Here is a 12859-nt window from a genome sequence, read left to right as displayed (position 1 = left end):
ACCCAGGTGGTACAGTGGTAAAGAATCCGCTTGCCAATGCAGGAGATGCAGGTTCAATCCCTGGGTCAGGGAGATTCCCCTGGAGAAGGAAATGGCAACCAACTCCAGTATTCTTGCCTGGAAAATCCTGGATTCTCTGTGGACAGAGAATCCTGGTGGGCTACAGTCTCTGGGGTCACAAACAGTCAGATTTAACTAAGCACGAATACAAACATACACAAACACAAGAATGAAAAGAACATTAAGGATTCTACACAAGAAGACAGGAAAACAGTCACAAAATAAACCTAACAAAAGCTAAAGGAAGGATTTAAAACAGTGAAAGAAAAATATAAATAAGAAAAAAGAAAATAACAGAACTAATTTTTTACAAAATCCAAGACCTGGTTGTAAACAACAAGAAAAAGGCAAGGCCTCACATATACTAAATAAGAAGTGATAATGAGTAAAGTGACAGTGTAGTCACAGACACAGGAAATTTTTTTTTAATCACAAAAGAGTACCTTGCTCATGTTACACAAATAATTTTGAAAACGTGGGTGAATCAGATTATTTTGTAGGATAATACAAATTGGCAAAGCTTCCTCACAAAGATATAAATGACAAGCAAATTATCATAGAAGTAAAGAGGTAACTGTCAAAGAGCTAGTCTCCTCCCAAAATACTCAAGGTCCAATAATCTCACAGGCAATTCAACCAAACATTTAACTCAAATGCCATTTAACCAGAGAGGAGAAAAAAGTATAGAAAAATAAAAGTTTGAAATTATTTTTATGAAAGTGGCATAATCCAACAAAGATAAAATACATAAAAGAAAACTACAAAGCAATTTAGCTTAAGAGGAATGATGCAAAATTTCTAAATAAAGTTTAGCAAATAGAACCCAAGAGCACATATAAAATAATACACAATAACAAAGTGAATTGATTTAGGAAAGCAAGGATGGTCCAGTGAGAGCAAATCTATTAGTACAACTCACCAAAATAGTAAACAAAGGAAAAAAAATCATATAATTCCCACAGAGGCTGAAATTTTAATTTCCATGTTTTAAAAAATCTTTATAAAATGGTAAGAGCTGACTAACATAGTATGTACACTTTAACTTAAAGTCAGGCCTAATATTAATAGGAAAGCACTAAAAAATTCACATTTAAGTCGGAATAAGACAAAAATCCACTACTATTTTACTGTTTAATATTTTTGGAAAGTACTAACTAAACTGATTTGCCAAAAAAAAGAATTAAGTATAAAAACCGGAAAAGAGAAGATAAAGTTATCTTTATTTGCTAACGATATTGTGTGCAGTCACTCAGTCATGTCTGACTCTGTGTGACCCGGTGGATGGTAGCCCGCCAAGTTTCTCTGCCCATGGAATTTTCCAGGCAAGAATACTGGAGTGGGTTGCCATTTCCTCTTCCCGGGGATCTTCCCAACCCAGGGATCTAACCCCTGCCTCCTAGTCTCCTGCATTGGCAGGTGGATTCTTTACCACTGAGCCACCTGGGAAGCCCAAGGATATTATTTAACTGCAAAACCTTAGAAAAAAACCGGGAAACCATAACAGATAGTACTGAGATTCCAAAGGTGGCCAAGTACAAAATTAATACTCAGAAATTAATAGCATTACCATGTTCAAAGAGCAAGATAAAAGATATAACAGCAATAGAAGCCCCATTTACAATAGCAATAAAAAAAGGTAAAATACCAGGAATACATATAAAAGAAATGATCAAAGGTCTACATGAAAAAAACTAAATTTTGTCGAGGGATACAAAAAAAAATTTGAAAAACAAGAAATGAATGTACACCCTCTTCCTGAACAGGAGACTGAACCTTAAAAAGAAGTCAATGATCTCTAAATCAATCTTCAATTATAATGCAGTATCAATAAAAATACCAAAAGATGGGGGGAGGGAGTTCAATAATCTAATTCTAAGTTTTACAGAACAAACAAAGAGTATCTAGGAAAACTCCAAGAAGTAGAATGAAAGAGGATTATAATCAAAGAATGACGTCACTAGGTATAAATAGGTAATCTGATCAATGAAACAGAATAAAAGTCTAGTAAAAATACCAAATTATATATAGAAACTAAGCACACCGATAGGCAATACTTCAATACTGTGATAACTGGGTAGCCACCTAGAAGAAAAGTGAAGTTAAATCCTCCCTAAATACTTTACCTAACTAAATTTTGTATCAATAAGTGCATTTAACTTAAAAATAAATTATAAAATTACCAAGAAAAAAAACACAAGTATTTTAATTTTAATTAGCAATATCAATAAGATTGAAATAGGAAAGCCTTTTCTTATGATCAAAAAACCTAAAATAAAAAAAAGATTAATAATTAAACTATACAAATATTTTAATTTCTGCTGAAAAAATATATTGTAAACAAAGTCAAAAGCTAAATGAAACTGTGACAAGTACCTGCAACACAAAACTGAGACAAAGAACTAATTTCTGTAAAACAGCTCCTACAAACAATATTAAACATTCCAACAGAGAAATAAAAAATATAACCAGGTGAATAGGAAATATAAGCAGATGTTATAAATAAAGGAAACAAATATGGCTGTATGGTTTTTATATCTATTGAAAAGATGAAGAAAAATATACCTTTTAAATTGGCAATGTAAAAAAAGTTTAATAACCCACTCTGTTACCAAAGCTATGGGAAGCCAGAACTCCAACATCAATGAACACAATCTGGCACAACCTCTATGAAAGGCAATGACAATATCTATCAAAATTTAAATAGCACATATCCTTTGACCCAGCAATTGTACTTCTAGGAATTTATTCTAAAGACAGTCACTAATGTGCAAAATTATATACATACAAAAATATTAACTTTATTATCCTTTGTATTAGTAAGACTGTAAACGTTTTAAATGCCCATCCAAACAAAGAAATGCTACCATTTTTCTCCCCTCCAACATACACACACACTTTTCTGGAAAAGACACACACGAAATCAGTTGCTTCAAGGGAAAGAAGTCAATTACTGGTCAAAGGAAAAAGGAAAAGTTGCCTTTTACCATTTGTACCTTATATCATAAACATATATCACAAGAAAAATTCTCAGTTAATATTTTCAGTATTATTTTTAAGCAGCTTTATCAATTGTTATATTTTTCCTCCTTTTTCTTTGTCAGTTTTCCAGTCCCCATGTTAGCAACATTGTTTAGCTGTTTCCCGAGGTAACACATGGTATTCACTCAAATTTACACACTTAAGTCACAATGACAACATGGGCTCCACTGTCCCCACGAGCTCCATGCCGAGCTCTACGGCTGCGAGAGCACTGTCCCTGTTCTCTGCTGCGCACGGAGAGATGATGAGTGGGGAGAAACCCAGGTCTAAGAAGCTATGAATTTCTTGGCCTATGGGGCAAATGCATAATCACTACTGTATTTTAGGAGACAGAAAAAAGGTGACAAGCTGCTCAAACAAGGTTTCACAAAACATTATTTGTGCTGCCACCACGGATGCAAAGTCTAGTCCACTATCTTTATGTTCAAGAAACTGATTGTATCCATTTGTCCAGAGTCAATGGGGCAAAAGGCAACTGAACCACACTGATCAATCACTTTCACAAGAATTTAATTGTTTACACATAATGCCAATGTATTAATTTAGAATTTAAAAATACATGTGTGTCTGTATATTAATACATGTATATATTTGATGTCTGTGTGTGTAAATATATGTAAAGAGTAGCAAATCATGCATATCAAAGAATTACATACAAATGGAAACACATGTGGCTACTAGTGTGTATAAAGAGAACAAATAAAAGGTCAGAGATGACTTCTCTGAAAAAACAGTGTGATCAAGCTGAGATCCAATGGGAGAGAAGCTTAAAAAAGAGGGAGAGAACAGAATGAGGATTAACAGGGTTACTAGATGACGGAATAGCAAGTACAACTGTCCTGTGGCAGAAGGGAGCATGATCTAAAGAGGTGGGAAAAGATCAAAGAACAAGACAACATGATGTAGGGTTATCTGGAGAGCTAGAGAGGGGCCAGACCACTCAGTGGCTTTTAGGCCATGTTGAGGATTTTTGCCTTATTTTAAGAGCAATGAAAAGCAAGTAAGGGGTTCTAAGCTGAGATGAAAACAAATTTGTGCATGCAAAAGATGAGTGTGCTATACAAACTGGAGGGCAAGAGTACAAGCAGGAAGACTGCTTAGAAAGCCAGTGTAGGAGACCTAAGGCAGGGATGATGGCTGCATCATCTGGCACAAATAAAATAAATAGGACTTGGTGACTGATTACAACAGAAATGCAAGGAAGAGGAAACCGTTAAGGAGGACGCCTAAGTTTCAGGCTTGCATAACTGCAGGGATAAAGATGCTATTGGTGAAAGAGAGAACACCCCAAGACCAGATAGCTCTGTTTTTGGTTCATTGGTGGCTGGAGGAGGGTGTATTATGTGCACGCTCAGTCGAGTATGATTCTTTGACCCTATGGAATTGGAGCCCGCCAAGTTCCTTTGTTCATGGCATTTTTCAGGCAAGAACACTGGAGTGGGTTGCTATTTCCTCCTAGGGGATCTTCCTGACCCAGGGATTGAACCCGCATTTCCTGCATTGGCAGGTAGATTCTTTACCACTGAGCCACTGGAGCTCCCTGGGTAGAAGGTAGCTATGCAAAAAAGTAAGAAGGGTTGCTCACTGCTTGGTACCTGAAAATCTTGGTAGAGCAGGAGGAAAAATGTTAAATGGGATTAGAAATCAAAGGTGGGAGAAAGTTACCTACAAAGATGTATTATTATTATTATTTTTGAATCCTCAGGGTCAGCCATAAAAAACCCTTGATATTTCTACCCCTTTCACTTAAAATCTTGTTGAATGTCTCAAAATAAAACCTTTCAATCAAGGGGAGAGGCAAGGCTTAAAATGAAATGCTTGGGGAGAAAAAAAAAAGAACTGATGTGAAAGAATTTCAAAGTATATATTGAAATATCAGATGTTTCCAATTCTGAGAGTCAAGAGAAGACTGAGGCTTTCTACTTGGGGAAGAAAGAATGAAATGCCTGCCACTCAAGGGGGAAAGAAAGCAGAAAAAAGAGCTGATGGCCCCATTGCATGAATTTTCACAGTTTAAACACGTTTATCTTTACCTCTGGACAAATGGCTGTTACTGGTCTTGTGTGCAGAGAATGCAGAAATAGCTCCACACCGAAGCCCCTTTTCAGAAACCAAGGCTTCCACTGCCATCAAGTGGTGGCAGTAAGGAAGTGCACCAACCAGTTTCCCGGAGCCTGGGAATGCCAATATGAAGACTATGGTATAATTAATCTAAGCTCAAAGATTTAAGATTGCAGTAATAGAGGACAAACTAGTTACAGTCTTTGGTAAGAGCTTTATCTGCTAACCTGTCAATACACAAAAATGGAAGTTTTTGCTATTACTTTGGGGTAAAAAAAAGATTTCTCCTTTTTCCTTTTTGATGTTAAAGAGTACATATTTAGCAATTTTAGAATACCCAGACTGATACGATCATCTCAAACCCAATTCCTGGTGTATTACATATTTGACTAAAACTGCTTCACAGTTAATTTTAATGGTGCATATAAACGGATTAATGTGCATTTCTAGCATAAATCAATAACCTTATCACAAACATAAGCAAGTGTCGCACTTAATATGCAAAATTCCCTTTCTCTTCAAATTAATCAAATAATTTTTTTTACTACTTAGTACAAGGCATGGTAGTAAACACATTTCAAACACCCTCATTCTCAAAACTCATCAGTTAAACAAATATAAAATCACCGATAAAATCAACATCAATCTTATTCACAAAAAACATGGTGAATGATTAACACATTTTTGATAGTTCTCTTCATGGTAAAAATAAGCTTGCTCAACATAATATTTGACATTCTTGGCAGTACACTTTCATTCTCTATACTGAATATTCACCTACAAATGTAGCTCTTTAAAATTTTTTGCACACACACATCGATTTGATTTGTCTTTCAAGGCATCGGAACACAGGGATAGTAAATTTAGACAAAAACGTTAAATAATCACACTGGGTACATTTTCCAGTTTTCAATAAGCTGTTTTTCATAGGGGGTGTGTGTGTTTAGTCGCTAAGTAGGGTCCAGCTCTTTCGGGACCCCCTGGACTGTAGCCTGCCAGGCTCCTCAGTCCATGGGATTTCATATGGTAGACAGCATAATTTTGTCACTAACGATATTCTTGATCTTCATTTTTTCCCGTTAAAATCCATACACGCTATCTATTCTATGTATATTCCAAAATATTAATAATTCAACTAGTTTTCCCTAATTCTCTTGGTTCTGTTTCCTACCCACCTCCCACCCACCCCCTTCTTCCTCCTTTCTTGTTTCAGAATGCCTAACTCTTACACATTTGAGGTGGTTTTTACAAAAATCACTCCTTGGAATACTCTTCCCTCTTTCTCTCTTTAAAAATAATTTCCCACAGCTAGGCGACAATGTCTTTCTTTTACAAGATCAAACTGCGGAAGAGGACGAGACTGGGAACCGAGTAAGCGAAACATTTGGGAATGTCAATGAGACGACGGCCTCTCCTTTGAAAAGAAAACACAACAACTTTCAGCACAGAGCTTTCAACAGATCATAAATACTTTTTTTCCCCCTCCGGGCTCCTGTTCCCTCCCTGACCTCAAAGACACCTTTCCTTTTCTCTAAGCCCCCCATCGTTCTGCTGTGCGTGGGGCCTGCCTTTGCTCCTCCCAAGGAAAAGAAAGGCAGGGAGAAAAGAAAAGGGAGCAGTCACCTTCCCACCCCGCCTGCGAGCTGTCAGGACCGTGCTCCACCACTCACCTGGCAGGTGCGGCCGCCCGGAGAGTTGCACGAAGCGGTTGAGCTGACCAGTCCCCCGACCCCCGTTGCCCCCACTGCCCCCGCCGGCCCCGCTACCTCCGCCGCCACCGCCGGCTGCGCCTCCTCCCCTCCGGCGGTTCCTGTCCCAGCCCTGGGCGGCCGACATGACCGGCTAACGACTGCCGCAGCCTGGTCGCGGCAGCCCGTGGCCCGGCGGCACTAGCGGAGCCTCCTTCCTGGGCTCCTCAAGAGACCCGGGAGACCGGGGAAGGGGGAGCGCCCAGTCTCACCAGCGGCCAATGACTGAGTAACTTGGTGACAGATAGCCAATGGCCAGCCGTCTTCTTGGTAGGTGGAGGGAGGCGGGGAGAGACGTGGTAACCATAGCTATGGCTTAAAAAAAAAAAAAAAAAAAAGAAAAGAAAAAAGTTGGGAGGGGGTGGAGAAAGGCAGAAGCAGTCACTCATCACTCGCATCCACCGCGCTAAGCAAACCCGCGGCGCGGTGACTCCTGAGGGGTCAGGCGGGCCAATCGAAGGCCGAGTGAGAGAGGCCACGCCTGCAGAAAGAGTCCCGACGAAAGCCGGGAATCCAGGCGTGTTCAGGATTCAGGAACTCTTCCCCCATAAACACTGAAAGCAGAAACAGGACGCTGACACAGTACACATATTTTGAGGCAATCCAGTGTTCTGCAAAGAGCTGTCTTGGACGGGGGAAGAAAAACAGAGACAGAGTCAAAGCTTAAATGTAAGAATGAGATTTCATTTGTCCTTTCAGTCCACTGGCGAATTCCTCCCTAATTTAATATAAGCCACGTCCCACGCAAACGAAGAATTTTAAACCTGGTTATCAAATGTGGGAAGATGTTCAAGCTCACCAATAACTGTAGAAATACAAATTGAGATCCCAATGAGAAACCATTTCAAGCTTATTACGTTGGATTCCTTAAATAACATCCAGTAGAGAATTAGAGTGCCAAGAAAAAGGTTCTTTCGTAGATGACTGATGGCACTGTAAATGTTTTAGTTCAGTCAAACTCCTTTTTGCTAGTAGAAAATTCGAACCAGCCGGAAGACAGGAACAGGTACAGAGGATGAAGATCAAAGAAAAATGTAGATGCAGAGATCAGGAACTCTACTATTCCAAAATTAAATGTAAAATTTGGCTTTGAACTTAACTGGGGACAGTGCAAAGTAGGAAAATAGATTGTTCACTGATGTTTTTGAATGGTAAGAGAAAACCATATTAACTCCTCAAGAGAAACAAAACTTTTCAAGATTTTCAGATCAGGTGACTTTTTTTTTTTTTTTTTTTTTGCATGATGCTTCATCATACAGGATGCGGAGAAAAAAGAAAATCTGCTGGAGCTGAGGATGTGTATCCTCCTGGTGCATGTTTGGAGTTTCACTGTCCCCTCCTCCTTCTTTTGTTATTTTCAGGCCCTGTGGGCACATAATTTTTCCCATGAAGCATTAGAAAGCACTACTTAGGAAAATGTTTGAGATCTGGCGGGTGGGGGTGGGGTCGGGGGGTAGTCTATAGCTCTAAAATATTAAAATTAATAAAATGTTAATATTTATAAAGAATTCATACCATTGAGTAACCAAATAGTAGATGAAGAAAAATTTCTTTTTATAGGAGTATTCCAAGTAATAAATGATGAGTGATAATCACCATTTTGTAACCTCTAATGAATTGAGAGATCAAGTCATTGAGCATCAACTACGTTATCACAAAAAGTTGAGACATATGCCTCTAGAATGGAAACATGACTGTACTCTTGTAGAAAAAAAATTGAACCGGAATCCCATCAGACACCTATATCTAACTACCAATTTATAAGAAATATGGAGGCCAGAGAAACATTTAAAAAATACTATAGAGATGCAAAAAGCAAAATCTAGACTATGAGTATTCTACAGGATTAAAAAAGCAAATTTCTTCCACAAAAATTACAAAGGAAAAAGACCTGGAGATTTCCCTGGTAATCCGTGGTTAAGAATCCGCCTGCCAATGCAAGGGACCTGGTTCAGTCCCTACTCTGTAAGATTCCACATGTCTCCGGGCAACTAAGCCCAATTGCCCTACCAAACCCACACCCTGTAACTGCTGAAGCCTGGCACCCTAGAGCCTGTCCTTGCACCACAACTAGAGAGTAGCTCTCGCATAGCAGCAAAGACCCAGTGCAGCCAAAAATTAAATACATAAAATTTTTAAAAGAAAGAAAGAAAAAGAGATTTGGAGAAAAAAAATCTATAGACTAAAAAGAGATTTGTGATTGTTGTATAACTCTGTAATATATTAAAAATCACTGACTGGTATTGGCTGCACAACTTTGTGAATATATTAAAAACCACTGAACTGTACACTTGAAAAGAGTGAGTTTTCTGGTATGTGAATTGTATCTCATTAAAAAAAAGTTTTAATAATCTAAGAAGGGAGACATGGATGGGGAGCTGGCCCATCTTTGTATATATTAAAATTCTTCATAATAAAAAGGAAAAAAAGAATCTTCAAAAATAAGATGATATTAACCAATCAACTGAAAACCATCTCATATAGTTACATAAATAATCAATTTAAAATTCCAGTAACAAAATGAAAATTTTATTCTGAACTAAATTTAAAATTATGAAATTATTTTTAAAGTCTTTTAAAATGGTTCTGGTTAATTTTTTAATGTAGAATGTGGATACACTGATGAATATAGACATGATTTGGAGAGGGGCCTTCAAAATAAGTGCACAAAAATAATATGTACCTGCTCAAGTGATGTACTATGAAGTACACAATATCACCTATGAAGTAATCATGCCAAAAACATTAACTTGAATTAATGAAGGGTCTTCCCTGGTGGCTCAGATGGTAAGGCGTCTGCCTACAATGTGGGAGACCCAGGTTCGATCCCTGGGTCGGGAAGATCCTCTGGAGAAGGAAACGACAACCCACTCCAGTGCTCTTGCCTGGAAAATCCCGTGGACGGAGGAGCCTGGTAGTCCATGGGGTCCATGGGGTCGCAAAGAGTTGGACACGCCTGAGTGACTAAACTTCCAAACTTTAAGTGCTACTATCCAGCTTACAGGAACTTTCAAGGGTCAAAGTAACAAGTTAAATGGCATGTGAAATGATCTAATAAATCCAAGGAGACAATCTCCATAATATCTAGACTGATCTTGTCCATAAGTCAATGTCATGAAAAACAACATTAAAAAAATGAGAGGATGGTAACCCCTTGTGACATAATAGTCCTACGCAATGATAATCAATGGCTGCTAGTATAATAAAAAGAATCAAGACGTTATATTGGTAAGTATTTGTACCAAAAAAAAAAAAAACTGAACAAAATCAAAAGCTTTAACTCTAACTACCTGGTGGCTCAGACGGTAAAGAATCACTGACTGTGATCCAGGAGACCTCAGTTGGATCCTGGTTACGAAGATCCCCTGTAGGAGGGCACACCAACCCACTCTAGTATTCTTGCCTGGGAAATATCCCATGGACAGAGGAGAATGCCAGGCTACAGTCCATGGAGTCGTAAAACAGTCAGACACAGCTTAGCAATTAAACAACAACAAAGAGACATATCAACCAAATGCAGTGTTTGAGCCTCATTTGCATTTTGATTAGAATAAGCCAACTATTTTTAATAGGAAAATATGCTTGGACATTGGATTATACTCAGGAATCATCGTTAATTTTTTTTTAGGTACTGTAGTTTCTCTTTTTTTTAAGAACTCAACTTTTGTAGAAGCAGATGGAAATATGTACAGTAAAATGCTATGATATCTAGGATTTGCTTCAAAATAACCCAGGAAGTGGGACATGGAAAAGAGGGTGCAAATGAAGATTAAACAAGAATGTCCCTGAGTTGATGCTTAGTGTTGCTAGGTGATGGGTACTTGGAGTTCGTCCCACTATTCTCTCTTGTTTTTTGGTATATTTGAATTTTTCCCTTGTGACATGGTTTTAAAAAAACAGTTCTTCAAAGAACAATTCCAGATTAAAGGAAATTTACAACAAAATGTATGTGGTCCTCTTGAACAAATCAACCTTAAAAAATTGGTGGGGGGGGGCAGCTAGAAAAATTGGAATTTGGAAAGATTATTAGAGATTCAGTTCAATACAGTTGTGTATGACTCTTTGCGACCCCATGGACTGCAGCACACCAGGCCTCCCTGTCCATCACCAACTCCTGGAGTTTACTCAAACTGACATCCATTGAGTCAGTGATGCCATCCAACCATCTCATCCTCTGTCGTCCCCTTCTCCTCCCACCTTCAATCTTTCCCAGCATCAGGGTCTTTTCAAATGAGTCAGTTCTTCCCATGAAGTGACCAACATACTGGAGTTTCAGCTTCAGCATCAGTTCTTCGAATGAATATTCAGGACTGATTTCCTTTAGGATGGATTGGTTTGATCTCCTTGCAGTCCAAGGGACTCTCGAGAGTCTTCTCCAGCACTACAGTTCAAAGCATCAGTTCTTCAGTGGTCAGCTTTCTTTATACTCCAACTCTCACATCCATATACATGATTACTGAGAAAACCATAGCTTTGACTAGACAGACCTTTGTTGGCAAAGTAATGTCTCTGCTTTTTAATATGCTGTCTAGGTTGGTCATAGCTTTTCTTCCAAGGATCAAGTGTCTTTTAATTTCATGGCTGCAGTCACCATCTGCAGTGATTTTCGAGCCCCCAAAAATAAAGTTTCTCACTGTTTCCATTTTTTCCCTATCTGTTTGCCTTGAAGTGATGGGACCAGATGCCATGATTTTAGTTTTCTGAATATTGAGTTTTAAGCCAACTTTTTCACTCTCCTCTTTTACTTTCATCAAGAGGCTCTTTAGTTCTTCTTCACTTTCTGCCATAAGGGTGGTGTCATATGCATCCTAACTCCTCAGTGAGTATGGATTGCTGTTTTATTTTACAGTAAATGTGTGGTTATTTTATAGACAGGGAAATTGAGGCATTGGGAACCTCAGTGGCTAGATAAATAAGTTATGGACCCTGCTGGGAAACGTCAGCTAATGTTTACCGAGTCCGTGTGGAGCGCAGTGCTCTCATAAGCCCTGTGCGGTGTACTTTGTTTCCGGCTTTCCCCATTAGTGCCTAAGGAGAGGGTGCCATGGAGCTTATTGGCTCCATTTTATTTATCTGTCCTCATGGAAACTGTTGTTTTGTGGCTGTGCGTTTTACTTTTACACTTGCATTTTCTTAATACTTTTTACTTTAGCTAGGCAGGACCTAATTAAAAGCATTTGTCATATTTCCAGACTCCAGGCTTTTCCAGTTTTTCCAAAAAAAAAAAAAAATGTGAACATTGCCATGTATGAGGGACTGTGCTAAGGGCCAAGGTCGGAAAGGTGAATTAAGACACAGTTCTTGTTTCCAAGAAGCTCTATTCTAGCTGATCCTTTCTAGTACCTTACACATGTAATATAATTTTTCTTCGCTTGATTTTAAAATGAAGAACTGTTTATTGTGGAACTTTTCAGAGCTTTACTAGAAAGGGTTTGTTGTGAATTTCCAGAGGCAAATAGCATATGCAGCCTTTTCTAAGTTGATGGAAACGATAAATCCATTACTTAAGAAGTATATTTTAGAGTAGGTATTCTTTAGGACACATCTTAAAAAACTAATGACATGGCCATTTTTCACCCTCCGCTTGCCAGACAGTGCTAGAAGTGAGCAAGGGCAGGCAATCCAGCTTTCCCTGAACAGCTGTTGGGGATGTAATTGAGTTCCTCTTTAAAGCTGTTTTTTCCCCCAAATTGAGTAGCAGCCTGTGAAAGAGAAGCAAACTGCCTCCCCACTGCTTACACTTAGGCTCAGTCTGCAGAAGGTATTTTTGTCCTTGAAATCGACTCTTAAAAGATTAGCATCCTCTCATTTAGAGCCTGGAAAAGGCAATGGCACCCCACTCCAGTACTCTTGCCTGCAAAATCCCATGGACGGAGGAGCCTGGTGTGCTGCAGTCCATAGGGTTGTTAAGAGTCCGACAAGACTGAGCCACTTCATTTCACTTTTCACTT

The 12859-nt window shown here is 38.7% G+C and overlaps 1 protein-coding gene across 1 annotated transcript in view; it reads right to left on the bottom strand.

Moving 5' to 3' along the window:
• KLHDC10 (kelch domain containing 10) overlaps nt 1-7090 on the bottom strand; it is a 61993-nt gene extending 54903 nt beyond the window's left edge. The window contains exon 1 of the mRNA XM_065938850.1: nt 6831-7090. Coding sequence (XP_065794922.1) covers nt 6831-6996 — 166 coding nt within the window. The 5' untranslated portion in view covers nt 6997-7090. The remainder of the gene's footprint in view (nt 1-6830) is intronic.
• Nucleotides 7091-12859: the final 5769 nt, after the last annotated feature.

Source organism: Muntiacus reevesi, chromosome 6, assembly GCF_963930625.1.
Source record: "Muntiacus reevesi chromosome 6, mMunRee1.1, whole genome shotgun sequence".
Taxonomy (NCBI): domain Eukaryota; kingdom Metazoa; phylum Chordata; class Mammalia; order Artiodactyla; family Cervidae; genus Muntiacus; species Muntiacus reevesi.
Note: the sequence above shows the minus strand (reverse complement) of the source record. Positions and strands in the feature narration are given on the sequence as shown.